The following is an 18,641-nucleotide window of genomic DNA, read 5'->3' as shown; positions in this document are numbered from 1 at the left end:
CCCTATTCCCCGGACGATGATCCTTTAAAGCCAATGTATTTTCTGTCCTCGCACAAACGAAAAGAAGCCTGCGAACTACTTCTGCCCCAAAAGGGGCAAAAAACATTTCCCAGCACCGTGTATTTAACCCTGTTTGCGATGAACAGAACAAAGACAGGGGGAGCAATGGGTATGTGGGGAATATCCCTGCTCAGAAAACAGGCCCTGCGGGTAAACCTTTTACGCCAGGCAGATCTTGTTAAACCTCCTTAATCCTCCGTGTCTGAATACGCTGGGGTTTAGGAGGGAGCCTTCCGTGCGGGGGCATCACTAAAATGCAGGATTTGTTCTAATCTGTATAAAAAATGGATTTCTACTACTGTTAAGAATAAAAAAAAAAACGGTGCTTTGAAATTAGCCATAGACTGCTGCAGGAAATCTTTTCGGACAGATGTATGCGCATATAAACCGTATAGCGAGTCCATCTGCTCCAGAGACCCGTAGAAGAGCGCGATCACGGAGGCATTGCTGAAGACCCTATAGACAGGAGCCGTGAAGCTGCTTAACACGGGCGACTATGGCCGCGGTTAACTTCTACCCTTTAAGCATATCTGTCATTTACCGCGTTTTGTAATCTAGAAAAACCCTAATTTCTGGTTGCTGAATGTTGTTTGATGAAAACCAAAAGAGAAAAAGTGCGTAGACACTGAGTAAAACTGTGTAAGAGACTGTAATAAAAATAATAACCAATTATATGGTTTTCTATTGATAAACAAAAATTAAATATAGTGATAGAAATATATAAATAGGGCTTATGTAGAAAAGCATTCGTTTTCTCATACAGTAGGTGAGTTTTAGGGTACAGGCATGCCATCGGGGTTAGAACGATAGCGGCAAACTCGCTCCTTCTACGTAACCCACGTACTGATGTGCGGAAAATACCAATAAGGGGTTTTCTCTGGAATCCTACACTTCATATTCAGCTACATAGCAACGGTAACAGTTGCCAAAGTAACTAGTATTAAAAGTAATCATTTTGTGACATTATGTTGCATCATATTCCAAATACACTCAAATAGCATTATTTGGTGACCAGGGGGAAGAGACCTGTTTGAAAACATTTTTCACTTAATTTATACATTTTTATAGAGTCCTTGCAAATTCTATGAAAGATTTTCATTATTTAATGAAAATCAATTTTTAAAAATCTCAGCAAATTTACAACTGTATACGCCTTTAATTCTAATAGAAATACGGACAATTCTGCATTATTCTATGGCCAAACGAGAAAGGAGTCACACAATACTGTGCAGAGCTTTCATTGCTGTTTTTCTGGAGAGATTCCCTTCAGGAAACAAGGAAGAGACTTTTATGTTCATTAAAGGATTTAACAAAGATCAGGAACAGAGTCTGTCTCAATAAAGGAGCTGCGCGAGAGGCCGATGCTCTGAAACGGCTTCTTTTCAGAGAGGACGGAGAACGGCAGAGAATAAGAGCGTAATGTGCTAATCGTTAGACATCACCTCATCTCGTTTCTAGGTTAGGACATGCGGTACGTATGTGTTGTGGTATAAAAGGACACATTGAAGTGTTTATTACATAAAGTAGCTGAAGACCTGTAGTGGTAAGGTTCCACTAGATATATTCTGACGTTGGTCCTCACACCGTTAAAACTTCTTATCCTCCTCTAGATTAGAGTCTGATGATATATGAAGTCATGTAGAATATGGCATCACCATGCCTGCTACTATAGCTCAGGTGTGTTACTAGTGCTTATTCAATTTTACTAGCATTGTGATCGTGAATCCCAATGCGTTTTGAGCCCATTCGTTTTTATAGGGGTCAGTGCCTTCGTTCCTAAGAAAAGATACAGAAATGTCCCTCTCCCCCCACCCATCTAAATCTAGAATAGCGCCATGTTGTACTTTGTCAGTCACGCTGCACAAACTGAGAAACCAATTTTGGATTATAATCTCAGCATTACCAACTCATCTTTCGTTAAGATAGGCCTGTATGTTCCAACCAACAATGGGTTTGCTCTTCCCATTCAGCATTTGACATCTCTATTTACTCTCACTAGGAGCCACAATCTGAAATAGCGTGTGGTAGAGGTTTCTAGGTTAGTTTTGAAATGTATACGTCTTTCTAGGTTAGTTTTGAAATGTATACGTCTTTCTAGGTTCGTTTTGAAATGTATACGTCTTTCTAGGTTCGTTTTGAAATGTATACGTCTTTCTAGGTTCGTTTTGTAAACGTGTGTGTCTTTTCTAAATGGAGAGGCGTGCGCGTAGACAATATCTACAAGAGGTTTAAAGGTTTCCACAGAATAGCATCAGATGTGATTTGACCTAATGGGCTTTGACTGGTGCTTAATTCACAGATGGCACAGAATGATCCAGCGAGCAGACGCAACAAGTGCTCAGACCCGGCTCAAGGTCGTGGGTGAGGTCACTAAACGGGTCTGAGAAGATGTAGGAGAAGTGGAGTGGACCGCTCACCCGTGTCTCTAATCCCGCGGCTGACGTGGTGTCCTTCACGAGTCATTTTATTCTTACAGCAGGTAAAACAGCTTTGCTAAGAAGACTTTGTTAAAACCGAAGAGACGGCACAGCAGATCGTGGAAGAAGATCCAGAAGGCTATTTTAGACATATCTAACTTCCCTGCCGAGAGCAACGATGGGAGCAATTTCAGTTTCAACCACAGCTAAGACCACAAGGTGCTCCAGAGGGGACTAGAACGGAAATGACTTAGGATGACCTACTAGATCCTTTTAGGAACCTCATAAGATATTTATCTGTTTACTTTGCATACTACGAGAATGGCCAGGCTTGAGATTAGCATCTTTTATGAAGAGGATCTGTCACCACCAACAAATTTGACTTTGTAAGTAGAACATAACTTCAAAATAAATTTAAATGCCAAGACATTACCATGCAGACCCATATGCAAATGAGCCATTCCCCACTAGAATAGTACATTTTCATTTAGCAACCCGTGTCACAAAGAGAGCAAAACGTAAAGAATTCTGGAAAATGTAATCATAGAACATACTTCTGTTCGTTTATTTCATAAAATAAGTGAATATTTTAAACATTCAAAAAATCAAATGCAATCAGAAGAAAGCGATACCATAACTGAAACGCAAAGCACTCGGAGGGTGATAATTACTTTGGACGAAGATTGTGCAACTTTTGTACGCTTAGAGCTAAATATGAGAACTACGTTAAAAAACCCTTTGACTTTTCGAATTACAAAAGTAAAATATTGCTTTGTTTCTTGGTCTGAGCGAGTCATTCACCACTTTTTAAGGCTGCAATGACTATTCGTATAGCTTGACTAGTTTTTAGGTAAGTAATGGTGTATTTTGCTACTTGCGCATATCCGGGGATGTGTATCCAACGGGCGACACTTTTCATTCTATGTAGCTTGACGAGCTGAGCCCAGGGTTTAGATTGCCCCATGCCTCGGTTTAGTCCACTCTAACAATGAATTTTATGCATAATTGTTGTAATAGGATACGTTAGGATCGTGGGGACACGTATACAAGCTGCTTTCGTTAAACCCATTCATGCATTGTAAAAGGTCAACCTCAGTGAGCTTCTTTGCCCGAAGGGCTAAGTTGGCTCTGCATAGTTAAAGGCGGGAAGAGGAGACTCCAAGGTTGGGCCTTCATAACGCGTAGTAAAGTTGGTGAGATAAAAACACACAGTTATTTAGTGAGTAATTTTGTTTTTGGTGATCAATTCCTAATAAAAGAACATCACACAGTGTCCTTGAGTCCCGCTGACAGAGTATTTTGACTCCATTGTTGATCACAACACAAGCACTCTGGGGGACATCATCAGGTCCGGACTGGCGCTTTAAGGCCAGTAGCCGCCGGATGACGTATGTGCAGCCACAACATCTTTATGGGCAAACTCCAGCCGCCGACCGCATGCTGCGGTACTTGATCCGGCACTGGAGCAGGAGATTAGGAGCATATGGGGAGCTAATGGCCAGCCGTCCACCATGTAATTCCCCCAGAAGTCCGGGCCTGGACAATATGACCATCTCATGGTTATTAGAAAATAGCAAATATTTTTGTAATTATGCTGATTCTATATACAATCAGAAGAAACGAGCCACTAAATATCTCACGCTTTATAAGTGAGAAAAGCAGAGCTTATTCTGACAACTCAGAAAACAATAGAGAAATGAAACGGGGAGTATTAAGGCAGAGAACATTACGCTAATGCCAGTAAACTTATCATAGTGACACCTTATTATAAGACACAGCTGGGAACCGCCGACACCGGCTGACTGTGCAATACAAATCAATAAAGATGAACAAGTTCTGGTCAATGCAAGCTCATTTAGATTAAATTGCAGATATCTCCACAGAACTCAATGTCTACACAAATGGAAATGGGAAAATCCATGAACCGCCGTCCATTCAGGTAAAGCTGCTCTGCTCAAAATGAAATTACTTTGAGGGCTTTTTAGAGTCATTTTCCCTCCCTCACCTCCCAATGCACCCTAAGATTTAAAGGGGCTCTTGACTCAAATGTCCTGCACGTGAACCATTATCCTACCTACTGAACACGGAGAAAAACTTCTAGGACGTAAAAAATATAACACAATAAGTGGGGGGTCCACCAAGAAAGCCCCGACGTGACCCAAGATGGTACAAAGCCATGAAAGACTTGGTAGCATTAGGGGCCAGGAGCCATGTCACTGTAGACATCAAACCTCTTTTAGGGACCAATGCTAGTGGGCAACGATGACATGTCTCCTGCATTAAACCTTTTATAGGCCCAGAACTGTCTCAATGGTCAGATACCATTTCCTTTAACAGAGATGGTGCATCAGGAACACATAATGCACATGGGTAATCCTATAATGCAGAAATGACAACATGGAATGGGTTTTTTGGGGTGCTCCTTACATGGTGGCTGAAGCAATAGTGCTACCGGTGCTACAACGTTTATGCCACCCCATGTTCAGATATTATGTTGATGATAACAGACAACCAATTTTAACTGTAGCCTGTAATGTGACTCTTCTGGATTTGGCCATTTTATGCGGCAAAAGGATTACATTGTTAAGAGCCAACCCTACTAGACTTCTGCTCCAAGAAGAGCTTGGATTATGCTGTATAAATGATGTTTACATAAGTGACATTTCTTACAGGTCCAAATGTATATGGGACAAATTGTGGCGGCCACATCGATTATTTTCTTACCAACATACCGTAGTTTATAATTCATACTTGAATGGGGATGACTCAGTTAAGAACACTTAAGTTTTGTGTAACTCTAAGAACCGATGATCCAACCTTTGTTATGAGCTAGTAAATGGTTAATGTTCTGTAATATCTCAGAGCTAGTCTCATATATGCCATCACATGTGGTTTGAATGCGGCCAATACCAAAACCACGCTTCTCTTGTGAAACACAAAGTTTATGTGTTACGCGTTATGTGTTATGTGTTCAGATCCTCTGATCTCTCTCTGCTTCGGATTAGACAGAGAGGTCATTTCAGTTCAAGGCACACAGTATGCTGTTCCTTCTCATGATGTAGGATTGGGAGGGTGTTACCTATACATTACAAAATGCATCTTGTGTTGCTCTATACAGTTCAGAAACTCTGCACTGAAACGGACACTGTGCACTGACCAAGAAGACAAAACGGGATGTTATGTGGGTGGACTGTGACATCATTATACTTCACATTGTGGGGGGGGATGTGACATCATTAAACTGGCACATACTGTAGGTGGAGTGTGATGTCACCAAACAGACCGATTTAACAGCCTAATACTACTCCCTTGCACTTGGAAACCTTTTATAAGGTACTTGAGGTTTTAAATAAATATAATCCATTCATATATGGGTTTGAAAATATAGTCTAAAAAAAAACAAAAACTCCTGGCTTTTTCAAACTGATGATAATTAATGTTCCTTCACAAATACAAGAAGATTGTTAATAGAATATGTGGCTTCGCTGCTACCACGTAATTAATCATGTCCTAGAAGAGCTCAGTATTGAAATGGTTGAGTGCTGATGAAAAATAACTTAAACAGACCCAATGAGCAATAAGTGCTTGGTTGGCTCTGTCCAGAAGAGGTAAATCATTAAAGATTCTTAAAAGTGGCCTCCCCAATTAAACTATGCATTCTGTAGGGCTGGCAAGTCTTGCAGAAGAAGTCCAGGTTGGCCCTTCATGGTATACACTTAAGTCTGTTGAAACCACAACTCACTCAAGCTTTAGTGAAGATTCCAGGAGTCCCTTTCAGCTCAAACCCAATGTGTACAATCTGTAAAAAGATCAAGGGACCAGATACACGTATACATATATGTATATAGATATATACAACACGAGAGGCTTAGTAAGTCCTAATGATTCTCAGTCAAGCATTGGCCGTAATAGATGGAGACCAGTGGCTCCCCCACTTGCTCCCGATAGAACGCTCCACCAGTAGATACATTTGATAGATGTTTGGTGGATCATAACCAGAGTAAAAGCTAGACTCACCCTCCGTTCCTTGTCACCATACTCAATGCCCAGGGTGTCCATGGCGCGGACGATGGCTGCCAGAGATTGGATAGTGTTGCTATAAACCACAGGTTTATACTGCTTGACATCCTCGCCCGAGAATCCATCCTCGTGAATAATCCTACAAAGGAACAAAAACCTTGCGTCAGAGAGGTTTTCAGATGGTCACACGTCTCCCACGAGTGGTTACTCTTTAGCTAGAACTATAATATCATCGCTACGAGAGGACAAGCTGCACATTTTTTTTGTATTATGTTATTTTTTTTTTAAACAGAATATCACAAACAACCTTAAGTGCTTAAAACAAGGAAAGAACCACAAGGAATGGCTCCTCCTCTCCAACCCCAACCTTTGCATACATTATTAATTTCACAGAATGTCCTATTAAGGCGAGTGTATGGGGCAGGTCAGATTACAGGAAGCCGCTCCATCAGCGTGCATCAGTTAAGAGGTTTTATATAAATGTGGATTAATGGCTGCATTGGAAGTGCTCTCAGACCACTTAAAACGTCAATCTCTGATTTATAGCTATTTAGAGGCACTGTATAAATCAAAGCTAATCATATCTGCAGCTAGGGCTCAGAAGACCAAGTCACAATTAAGGGTAATATACAAAAATCATGAGATTTCGGAGGTCCCTCGGTCACAGTGCTCCGATTCCTTGTTGTCCATTTACACAACAGGGCAGAACCAACAAATATCGCGTTGATACTCGCCAGAGAGTTCGGTGATACCGCTATAAAAAGTTCTCGAAGGGACAGTCCAACTACCCTCCTCTTCCAGGGTCTGACATTGACAATCAGTGGCAGGAAAGCACTCCCCAGAAATCATCGGGGGTGCTTGCTGCGCATGGGGGTTTGAATAGACCCTGCCTGCAGAATTTGCCAAGCCAGTCATCTGCCAAAAAACCAGCACATACGGTGGGATTCTGTAGACCCCCCACTCATTTGCAAAAGCAACACCACATGATTTTAAAGGGGCACAGCTAACATATGACGTCCCTTTACATGCTATGTCAAGCAATCGGCAGGCAAGTTATTTTACATGGTCGACTGCTGAAGCAAGCAATGCTGCCCGTGAAATCAGTTCCATTGATGGGTAAAGACATTGTTTACCTAGCCCCAGAATGTGCATTGTAGTATTTTCCTTAATAAGGTGTTTATCATTCCTATCCCTGAACAGCCATTTCCACTCCTGAGCGACCGCGCACAAACGGCATCATTCATAACCACACAGCAGGAGAGCGTATCTCGGATTAATATGTAAAACAGATGAACGCAGTCACTTCATTTTATTTCCCGGCAGCTCATAAACGTGATAGAATGTGCCGGCTGCATAGCTACGCCATATAAACATAAGAAATAGGGCTAAAAAAATTAAAAAAACAAATACACAATAATGCTATAGCTTATTTATATTCTCGAGATCGCTGTTCTACAAAAAGACGTCACCGTTCAATAAATGCCAGCCTGAAAGACTAGATATCTAGACCCAGAGAAAAAAAACTAATTATATATAATATATCCAAGGGGGTTAAGGAAAACATTTTGCAAGAAATTATAGTTTCTACCAAATGGCTTAAGTTACTTAAAATGCACTGCAGGGACCATTCTTTAGAAGAGCTGCGTAGAAAATGTTATTTTGGAGATAGAAGTGCTGAGGTTGCAGCTGTCATCCCCAAACCCTTTCGCACGCAAGACTTTCCGCAATATATCTTTTCGAGCAGATAAAAGATCGATACTGGTGGGAGTCCAACGCGATCCGTCAGGGCTATTATTCAGTTTCAGAAGTTTTCGAAAGGTTCAAAGAACGTGCATCACCGCGAAAGCCATTGTCCTCCAGACTGGTGTTGAGTATTATTGTGGTGCACAACACAACTTTTTGTCCCAATTAGATATGGAAGACCAGTTATGTGACGGAAAAGCCGGGGGAAAGGGAATTTATGGAGCAATGGAGGAGCGGTGAGCGCGCAGAACTGCTTATGGAAGGATTTTGGGAAGCGAGACACTAAAGGGCTAGAGGTGAAGCAGATAATTTGACAAGCTCTTCATGCATTTCATACATGTACCTTTGGCATTTTAGGGCAATCTGCCACCTGTTTGTTAACACTTATCACTTCCGAGCATCGCAGATACTTAACATAAATTAACAAACACTACTTAGATGTAAATTTTAATCTAAAATGCTTAGTTTCTCATCTGCATCATGTAAATGGGCTTCAGGAAATTCATCTGCATAACTTCTTCTCGTTGTGTCAAGGCATAGCCTGGAACCCAGCTCCGGAAGTAAAGAAAACAACATCGCTGACCATGGAGTGGGTTCGCAGTTTCGCACAATTAAAGTCTGTTGTGTTGTCTATATGGCTCCTTCATGGCATGAGTTGTAAGAGTACACAATTTGAATGGTCTATGTTGTGTGTCTGGAAGGCTTTAGTGGTCTGCAATGAGAAGACCCCTGAATCTGGATTAAACCATTAGGAAGCAACGGGATAGCTTTCCGAAACTCATGCCAATAGATTTAGGGTGACATCTGGCAGGTATACCTTGGAACTCTCCAGGTTAAGCACTCTTTAGGTCATGTTCCTCTTTCTTTGAATAGGGAAAGGGGCATTTGACCATACCCACCCCAAAACAAAGCTGCTCGCCAAAAGAGGGGGAGAGAATAGGGCAGCTCACCCCAGGAAGCTCCCAGGTATGTCTTCCCTATGGTCACGTATTAACCAAAATCCAGCTACAGATAAACAATTAGAATCCAATGATGTATAAAATAGAAAATGCAAGTAGATCATCTGGGGTCTGACCACTGTTACGCGTACTGATGCACCTACCAAAAGCATGCTGCAAGCGATAGGTAACTTGCAGGAGACATCATGCCACTACATTAATTTGTAAAACACTGGAACTAATGTACAAAAGTTAGATATCTGACGACAACCAACTATTAGTGGGAAGTGAAGGTGTCGGAATAAACTTCAACATAAGTAAAGAAAACCTATTCAGAGCGATAAGGAACTGCTAAAAATAACATTTTTTATAGCAAGACAACCATTAGCTGTGATGTCACTATATTAGACAAATCTTATTCCCACGCCAAGGGGAGCTTGTGAACGGATGTTGTGAGACTCTCAACTAAAATGCGGAATACATGAATTGTTGGATAACTCTAGAATGAGTGACAGCAAGCCAAGTCGCCAACTACCATGATCCAACCAACATAACAGCAAGGACCAGGTGCCCCCTTTATCAAGGGAGACTCACATGCATGATAAAAGAGGACATCTTATGACCCCAACAGGGACAGGTTCTTATTGACAGGTACATGACCACATTTCCTTTTAAGATGGAAACCTTCATACAAAAAATGACCTTTAGGGTAACTAATGACCCTGTTTACATGTTATTCCGCTAATTTTGCCATTAAGGGTATTCGTAGCTGCCATCTTTGTCCCGTAAGTACAACTGCTGCCCGCATCTGGCGGCCATCCCCAGAATCCCAGTGGAGGAAAATGTTTGTTATTGCACCCCAACTGGATTTTAACTTGACGTCTTTTTCATTTGGCGCCTGTAACATTGTACCCAGTGAATTGGCTGCTGATTTGCCGCATATCCATAGACAATAAAAAATGATTGCCTGGGAAGGAAGGCGGCTTGGATCTTGCTGAGTGATCATTTCTCATCTCCATATTAAATCTCCAAAAATGAAATACAAAAATATCACAAAAATACAGAAACCTTTCCCGCTCAACTTTACCAAAAATGACAAAGCGAATTTATGTTCCGGCACGAGTACTTGCAAAGAAGAGCAGATTATTTATAATATTCTGCTGGAGAAGCCTCTACAAGTACACGCTAACTCTTCAGAACATCTTCTTATTGAACATTCTGTTTTAGATCCTTCTGTTTTAGATCTGCACTATGTTCCTTACACTCCACTGCCCACTCTTTATAAATGAAAGCCAGGGAAAAGGTGGCGTGGTAGGGTCAGCCCTCGGCCATTTTTACAAGACTATATAAATTTTACATGCTGCTAATTGGCACATATAAAACTCTACTCGGCAGACTATAAATCATGGCAGGGACTTCATAGCCAAAATCATGAATAATTACCAATTAAACACAAACATAACCATGAATTAATTTCCTGCAATGAGAAGAGAAAGGCAACCTTATGCCGGACAGTATGTCGGCAAACTGGCTTCATGTGAAGTATATACAGAGCTGGTCCAAGATATTGAGGGGCCTGGGTCCAAGGATGAAATGCTACGATGTATATATGTATGATGTATATAGCGCATCGCACCCATAAGGTGTTTGCGGGCGTCACGGCCTTGGAGAAAGGGCGGTTGAAAATGGTGATGGGAACCTAATTCTGCAAACTGTTCTAAGCCAGACTCTGAGCCCCAGAACTATTACATCTGTCCTTTGAACTGTGTATTAATGCCATTCTAATGAGATCCTGGTTAGAAAATGCGTGCTGTATGACTATTTCAAACCAGAATGCCTTCATTAGGTCAATAAATGCAAAAGTCACGTACTAATGACATTTCGGTCCTGTATGCGTAGAAATACAGCATTTTCTTTTTGGATTAAAATAAGATTTAACCCCAATTTCATAACAGTTCAAACAATAAAGATAAATATCTCAACGTCAACCACCTTCCCAAGTTGCCCAGGTAAGGTGGCAGTAAACCTTCTATTAAGCGGGGTCACAGGTCCACTTTCCAAAGGTTGACGTGTCTGCGATAGAGAATAATGGAATACATACAACATTAGTTCCACGGAGTTAAAAGTCTCTCTTGATTCTGTCAGTTCTATATCCGTGCCAAGATGCTAAATTAATCAGCAGTTATTCTACAGTTTAGGCCCACTGTCCTTCAGCTTCGTGGTGGGCAACATCAGTGACAGCTAACGTGATGGGCCGGAGTCGACTCTGAAGCTGGCAAACCTTCCACTGGCACATTATAGTCTTATCAGAGGAATTCCGCATGGGTTATTTTTGCTCAGTTAAATATAGGACAGGCAGATTAGATTCTCTAGTGCAATGTTCGATGTCTTTTCCCTAAACACATTATCCAAAGACTTCCGCTGGAGTCTGCAAAATTGAAGCCCTGAGGTGAGGAGAGGCTCTAGTCCGATTCGACAGAACAATACACGGCAGCAGAGTCTTTCAACGCTCAGATTGCAAGTCCTTGGGGGTCAAACAGACGAATGGAGGAAGGGAATCAATTATACCGAGTTCCACGTCCAGGAGAAAGATCATTTGAAAGGCTGCTGCCCCTTATTTATCACGGTGGCATATAAATAACGAACGGCCCGAAGGGCTGCACTGGATTCTCAAACGCACTTATAATTTAACAGCTTGTTAGAAACAGAGACATTGGGCTGGTCGCAGAATCAGAACATCTGGGCCCATCTAGAGCTGGCACATGACAACCTGATTGCTCAGAGAGTACATTTCTCTTCAATGAAAACAACATAACAAACCTTGACATGTGTCCAGAAGACACAGTTTTGGTTAAAATTATAGTATATGAAGACAACAGAAAGTTCCAAATTTGGTTCAAACATAATAAGCGTACAAATTCTACCAGACAAAATATATAAATCCTGACGATGACATGAGAAATGACATATGAGAAACAAATGGAGAAGGGCTGTGTTATTTGCAGCTCTGCGCGGACCTTCAGAAATAGCATCAAACTAGGTTAACATTTCACTTTCATGTAGGAAAAATAAGCCGGTTTCAGTTTTTGGCAGCGCTTTGAACCATACTGACTGGTCAAGGTGTGTCCTGCCGGCCTATGTATTCCTCATCTACCCCTACATCCCTCAGCCGCCCCAAATGCATGTTTGGTTTTGTGCAAACAGGGCAGCCGACGATCAGCCAAGCAGTACTTTATCAAAAGCATCTGCTCTCATTCTCCAGAAGATGCTTTTCATGTAAGAATTTCACACGTAAAGGGACAAGAAGACCTGAAAAATATTTATTAATGCTAAACACGCTCCTAACCCGCTCCCAAGCATCATGAGCAACGAGCTCTTTAGTCTACAGAAGAGAAGACGTTATCTTGAAAGCATCAATATACTCTATTGTATAAACAAACAAAAAATAGGCTACTCGCCTACTAGCAGCTCTCGTCCTTATGGGGTAATGGTGTGTAGATCAATACGGAGTTTTCGGTGGGTGGAGATTGGGAGGGAAATGGGCAGGAGTAAGCAGGAAGTGGGTGTCGCCAAACACCGCTTCCCTACCCGGGGGAAAAAAAGAAATAAAGAAGCTGACTCAGAGACCCAGGGAAGCAGCGCTTCACCCAAAGGCTCCAGGTCAAACGCTGGCCGCTTCCAGGTGTGATGTTATCACCTTGTAATATCTTCATGACTGCGACCACACACTGCGAGCGGTCAAGCGTACAAGAAAATACTGTAAAGCGGCATAATCAAGCATTTCAGGACATATTCCAGAGATGACGGGGTGAATAGTTGAGTATTCGTAGTAACGGTTCCATTAAATAAATAGTATTCTGCAACTATTTAATCTGTCTTGCTTAGAATACTGCCAGTGCCAAGATATAATAGTACACAAAAGCAAAAATGAAAGGTATTTTAGGGCCTATAAAGCACAATGAATGCTATAAATTACGCCAAACATATAAAGAAGAATGCCGACGATGACAGAATTACAAACACGTCAATGCCCTTTAAACAACCAGGTTGGAAAACAATTGGCACTGGTGGTAACAGGATGCCAACGCGTAACAGTGTTGGCTACATGATACGTATGGAATGACTTAAACAAGCTGTTAATTCCAAATTAGTTATATTAGCCACATTTTGTAATATTTTTTTTCAAAAGTCAAAATTTAGGCTCCTGCGTTAGTAACGCAGCAAATGTCTCCTACGGGGACTGCAATGGACAAAACAAAATATCACAGGGGCAACAACTAAAATGATCCAAATAGGTGGCAATAGAGCTGTGTGAAGTCACATTTTCTTTCCACGGGACTATCCGTGATTATACCGTCGCCACTTGTAGACGTAGTGTGGAAAAGTAGACCCACCACTAATGGTAACCAACTGAATGGAAACACGCAAGAGAGCAACCAAGTTTCTGCAAACACGAGTAATACAGAAAGCGGCTGCTGGGCGACGATGAACTATATGTCCAGGTAAGGATGAGCCGCGTGGAAACGTGTGTGTCGAGTAATTTTGGCAGGTTACGGCCGGTCATCGCCAGCTTCACAGGCAAACTCTCTCCAGGGTAGCGTGTGGTTTATAGAAGGTAATAAACATCTTTGAATGCCTTCCTCCCGTGAAATGAAATCTATATTTTTTTTGTCAGTGCCGTGAGGCTGATCTCAGAGCTTCCCGACATCGGTAGAAGGCTGCAGGCTTCTAGGGGGGACGCCAGACATGAACTTCCATGATCCTCACAGTATTAGGAATGCGATTCATTTTGAAGGCACGCAAACAGTCAACCCAGCCGTAAACAGGACTATTCTGTGGCATCTGGCCAACAGTGGGGCTACCACCATTAATCTGAATCCTCAATCACCCCACCCCTTGTCACAAACTGAATTAGAACATTAATTACTATTATCTAAAAAATCACTGCAGCTTCCAATACATTCCTTTGTCTGTCTTTGCTTCTACCAGATTAAAGGTCTTCATTTTGCAGAAGAAGAAAAAAAAAACAAACAAAAAGCTAAAACTGATCCATCTGCTCCGACCTCTTAACTACTATTGGCAGCCATAAATATATCTGACGTACTGAACGATGTCCTCATTAATTAATAGTATATATGTGGATGTCTTCCTATGAGCAGACTTGATCTGGATTATTATTTGTTGAAAATGTGGAAAAAAAAATCGGTGCAATCAAGCAATATGATTGGTGGATGTCATGATGCCACTTAGGGTGCCAACGTAGCCAGTGCATTTATTCGCTGCTAAAATTGGCAACACATTTAACATATTTTGGAATCTTTATGGTTACTGGCTGTTGGCCTCTTAAATTATGCCAAAAATAAGGCTTTTTTATCCATTTACTAGTCTAAGTTTTAAAACACGATACGCTGAGGAAGAACGAGACCCACACATTTACGGATTGTACAACAGGGGGGTGGCAGCAATTAAATGTCTCTAATTTGCCATTGTACCACTCCACTGAACTGGATCATGTCACAAGTAAGAGATGGGTTGGAATCAATGTGTCACAGGCAATAATTGTAAATCAACAGAGAAACAGCATACCGTCCAGAATTTACTGGTATCCAAACCGGGAGTTTGTTTTTTTGGTTAACTAATTACCTTGCCACCATGTACTAGAATTGGGTTTACTTTCTATAAGACGATCACCCACTTATTCTAAGTTATATATGATCTAGGCAACAAACATGTGCCCCCAAGATATCATGTGTCAATTGCATGTAACAGGCAAACAAGCACATGGAAAACCACCTCCTAGGAACGAGTATGTGTCGCATAGACATGATTGAGCATGTGTTGTTGATGTGATATGATGCGTCCCTGTAGACCTTGATACCCTGATCTAAGGCACAATTTACAGCTCTCAGGGGGATAAACTATATCCCTAGCGTCATCTTCCCTGCCAAGGGGAACAAGTTAAGAGTTAGGAAGGAATTCCCAGGTTACAATCTGGCAGGTGTCTCATAAAACAATAAAACACAAGTACTCTGATTGCAGAGGCTCCCTGGAGAACATAGACCATCAACCTGGGTTTTTTAGCTCAAGATTAAATACAACTCAAATTATCAAGTAAAGGATTATGGGAATTGTAGTCTATGACCAGTATGGGGGCAGCTCCTACCATACCTTCTCATTTACTGATGTTAAAGAGGAACAAGATTCTCTTTTCTATTCCCCCAAATTGTATATGTTTAATTTATGTTGGAGCCCACTTTGCATGGACTCCAATGTTTTTTTGTTGGATGCTAATAGGAACATTTATTCTTTATGGAGTTAGAAGCTTAGCCCCAATAAACAAGAATGGGATTTCTACCAAGCATGTGTGAGATGCATACCGGGGTATGCTCCCTGCTTCCAGGGGGGCAGCTGGGGGAGGAGTTAAACGAGACTGAAGAACTACTATGTGATTTGCATGCAGTAAAAGGTACTGGAGCCCGTGCACAACGTACTCCAATAAGCATTTGACATGACAACAAGGCCTTATAATAGGAGAGAGGAAAGACCGTGAACAACGGCCACCTTTGTATCTTCCGCGTGTGAATTACACAGCTTAGCTCCTTGCATAAAACTAAATGAATCCAATGTGATATGGTGGTTTGGCCTTAAATGCAATAACTCGAAGGAATACTCGAGAAACAATTAAACCTTGAACTTATAAGACCTAATTTGTATCATGAAGAACTTGGTCCAAAGCAGCTCAAGGTGCTGCTCATGTTTAGCTTTTACCACCGATGAAAGAAGCAAGTAGGTTAACAGGCATTCAAGCTGCAATACTCACTAAATACGCAGACAGAACTTATTATTCAACTCTCAGAGAAGAAAGCCTGGAATTATGTTTCTAAATCTGTATGTTTCTCTTCTATTCTTTACAGCTTGATGTGAATCATCCGTTTGTGGGTTATTTAACTCGCACGCCTGGCGAGGCATTGCTGCGTTGGGATCAAAGGCTTGATTAGGGAATTGTTCTATTAAAAAGAGTGATAACGTAAATATATTGTTATGAATAATAACGGATATATTGTTAAAAGAGGTGCTTGAATAGAAGATGCACGGAAATATGAAAACATATTCAATAGGAAATTAACCAGATATTAATATCAAGTGAGCAGCTCCTGAGCAGCAGAGGTTCTTGATATTAGTACCAAAATATTATTGGCTCAACAAACATGTGAAATGGGATTTATACCCAAAGCCCGGAAGTGATGTCTGCAACCATTAGCTTTTCTACGAAGTAATGATTAAAAAATATTAAGAGATGTACGGAGAGGAGACGTATGAAGAGAAGCATCATGTATTCCTGCTTCTCCAACTTTTCTTAAGCCAGCGGTGCTATCACAAAACTGTCTTATTTCCAGGACCGAAATATAAAACCACAAAAATATATAAAAACAAATAAAATGTAACCATGCCTGATCTATTAGCTGCTGTGATGTATGTACTGCAGCAGAAGATGATACATGGGAGAGAACAGAAGCCAAGCAAATGGTCAGGAGTTTTCAACAGCTGTCCGATGTTGCTGATAGAGAGCACTCATTTTAATACTATAGAGTACCATGTTTCTTGCAACATATGATTTTTCTGTAGCTGTTTGTGGTTACCATTTTTTTTTAAATGTTGTATAGAAGGAAAATAAATGTATATATAGAGAAAGAAAGTGAGGAAGGGAAAGGGAGAAACAGAAAAAAAAAAGGAGCGAGAGAGGGAAAAAAAGAGAGAGGGATAGAAAGAAAGAGCAACAGAGGGAGAGAGAGATAAAGAGCAAAAGAAAAGGGGAACAGAAAATAGAGAAAAAGCAAGAGTGCAAGAGAAAGAACAAGACAAACAGCGAGAGCGCAAAGTATGTGAATGCACTCACTGGTTACGTCACGACTATGAAACACAAAACTTTATGTTACTCAAAAGAAAATGCCTCTGGTGCATAAGTGAAGCGACTGTGAAAAAGAGAAGTATGTAAGAATGTCCCGTAGCTAATTTCTCTGAGCAGGACATGCAGCCTTTCATCTTGCCTGAAGTATATGGAGGTTGCAGGATACCAGCTGGGGTAATTCGAGAAATAATGTATTGGTTTGATGGTACGGCACAAATTGTAGTTGTAGATTGTTTCTCAAGGTTACATTTTCCTCTTTCATAATAATAGCAAGATGGCAAAGCCAATATTGTTGCTACAAAAGGAGCAAGAAAGTCAAAAGTTCAAGGGGAGCAGTGCTTTCTGGGTATGCTAAAGTGTTTCTTCAAAGTACTCCGTTTAATAACACGTTTCTGCAAGACGGTGAGCTAGTGATGTCTCTTCTGAACTATTAACATCTGTATCGCCAAACCATGGACCAAAGAGAGAATATTAAATACTGATAGAAGTGACCCACCATCTTCAACTGATCCTCTCCTACATACCCAAGAAAGAACTCTATGGTCCTCTAGCAATGAGACCTCCTGCAGCCTGTAATGGCTCCCAGTGAAACCTATACATAAAACCTTCCTTTCTTATAAAATCCTCAGACCGCTGTGTTTTCCCTTTCAGTTGGCTTGTCTGGATAGTCGGCAGCTGCAGAGTTTTATTGGCCACATAGGGCCCTGTGATGTCAAAACAGCCAACAAGAAGCACCAGGGAAACAGCCCCAGACAGGAAGCTGAACCTCTCAGCTTGATCTCTCTGGACATGAAATCTCATGGGGGCAATTAATGAAGTCTACATCATTTTAATGTTTCGTTTCCAAGAGGTGAGAATGACAGCAATTTGTTAATAATATTCCATAATATCTTTCTTCTTCTAATTTCCTATGACATGAAGGCACTTACGGAGAGGAACTTTGGACCAATGTGACGAAAGTCTGCCAATGTTAGATGGGTGAACCATGACGTGATCAATTAAGAACCGCGACAACCAATCATTTGTTGTAGCATACGCAGAACATCAGATTCTCCAACACCACCATCTCAAATCTAATTCTACGTTGCGTGCCATATACAGAAGACTTCAGTTCTAGAAACTGTGTTACAGTGCTTAAAAACCCCATATAGTCCTGGTGGTATCCATGTAGATTTCTTGACCAGGAAGGAAGTGGAATCTGAAAAGTGGGCTTTGTTGTTTGATTACTTTTCAACTTCAATGTTCAACTGAGTCAAGGAGGATGCAGGAGAATACCCTTTGTGTTACACCGGCCACAAATGGTTAAAGAAAGGAGCAGTTAAGACATTAAAAGCCTTTGAGCCCTCAAAATTCTTTCGTTTATTCAGCATTCTACAAACGATTATATCACATCACATGATAGAATTACCGGGCCTGTTTACACAAGTGGCATGGATCCAAAACAGACTAAAACCACCTCCTCGGTCGGATTACAATGTCCAGCATACACCCATCACACTCGCTCCTTAATCTTCGGAGCAATCTACTCACTCCATGCCACTTTAAAGTAAGAGT

The 18,641-nt window shown here is 41.2% G+C and overlaps 1 protein-coding gene across 3 annotated transcripts in view; it reads right to left on the bottom strand.

The window, feature by feature from the left end:
• Positions 1-18,641, bottom strand: part of GNAO1 (G protein subunit alpha o1) — a 62,242-nt gene that overhangs the window by 26,722 nt on the left and 16,879 nt on the right. For all 3 annotated transcript variants that reach the window (XM_053449314.1, XM_053449315.1, XM_053449313.1), the window contains exon 3: positions 6,495-6,636. In XM_053449314.1, coding sequence (XP_053305289.1) covers positions 6,495-6,636 — 142 coding nt within the window. The remainder of the gene's footprint in view (positions 1-6,494; positions 6,637-18,641) is intronic.

The sequence above is a fragment of the Spea bombifrons genome, chromosome 10, assembly GCF_027358695.1.
Source record: "Spea bombifrons isolate aSpeBom1 chromosome 10, aSpeBom1.2.pri, whole genome shotgun sequence".
Taxonomy (NCBI): Eukaryota; Metazoa; Chordata; class Amphibia; order Anura; family Pelobatidae; genus Spea; species Spea bombifrons.
The sequence above is the reverse complement of the archived record's forward strand: the minus strand, read 5'-3'. Positions and strand labels throughout refer to the sequence as shown.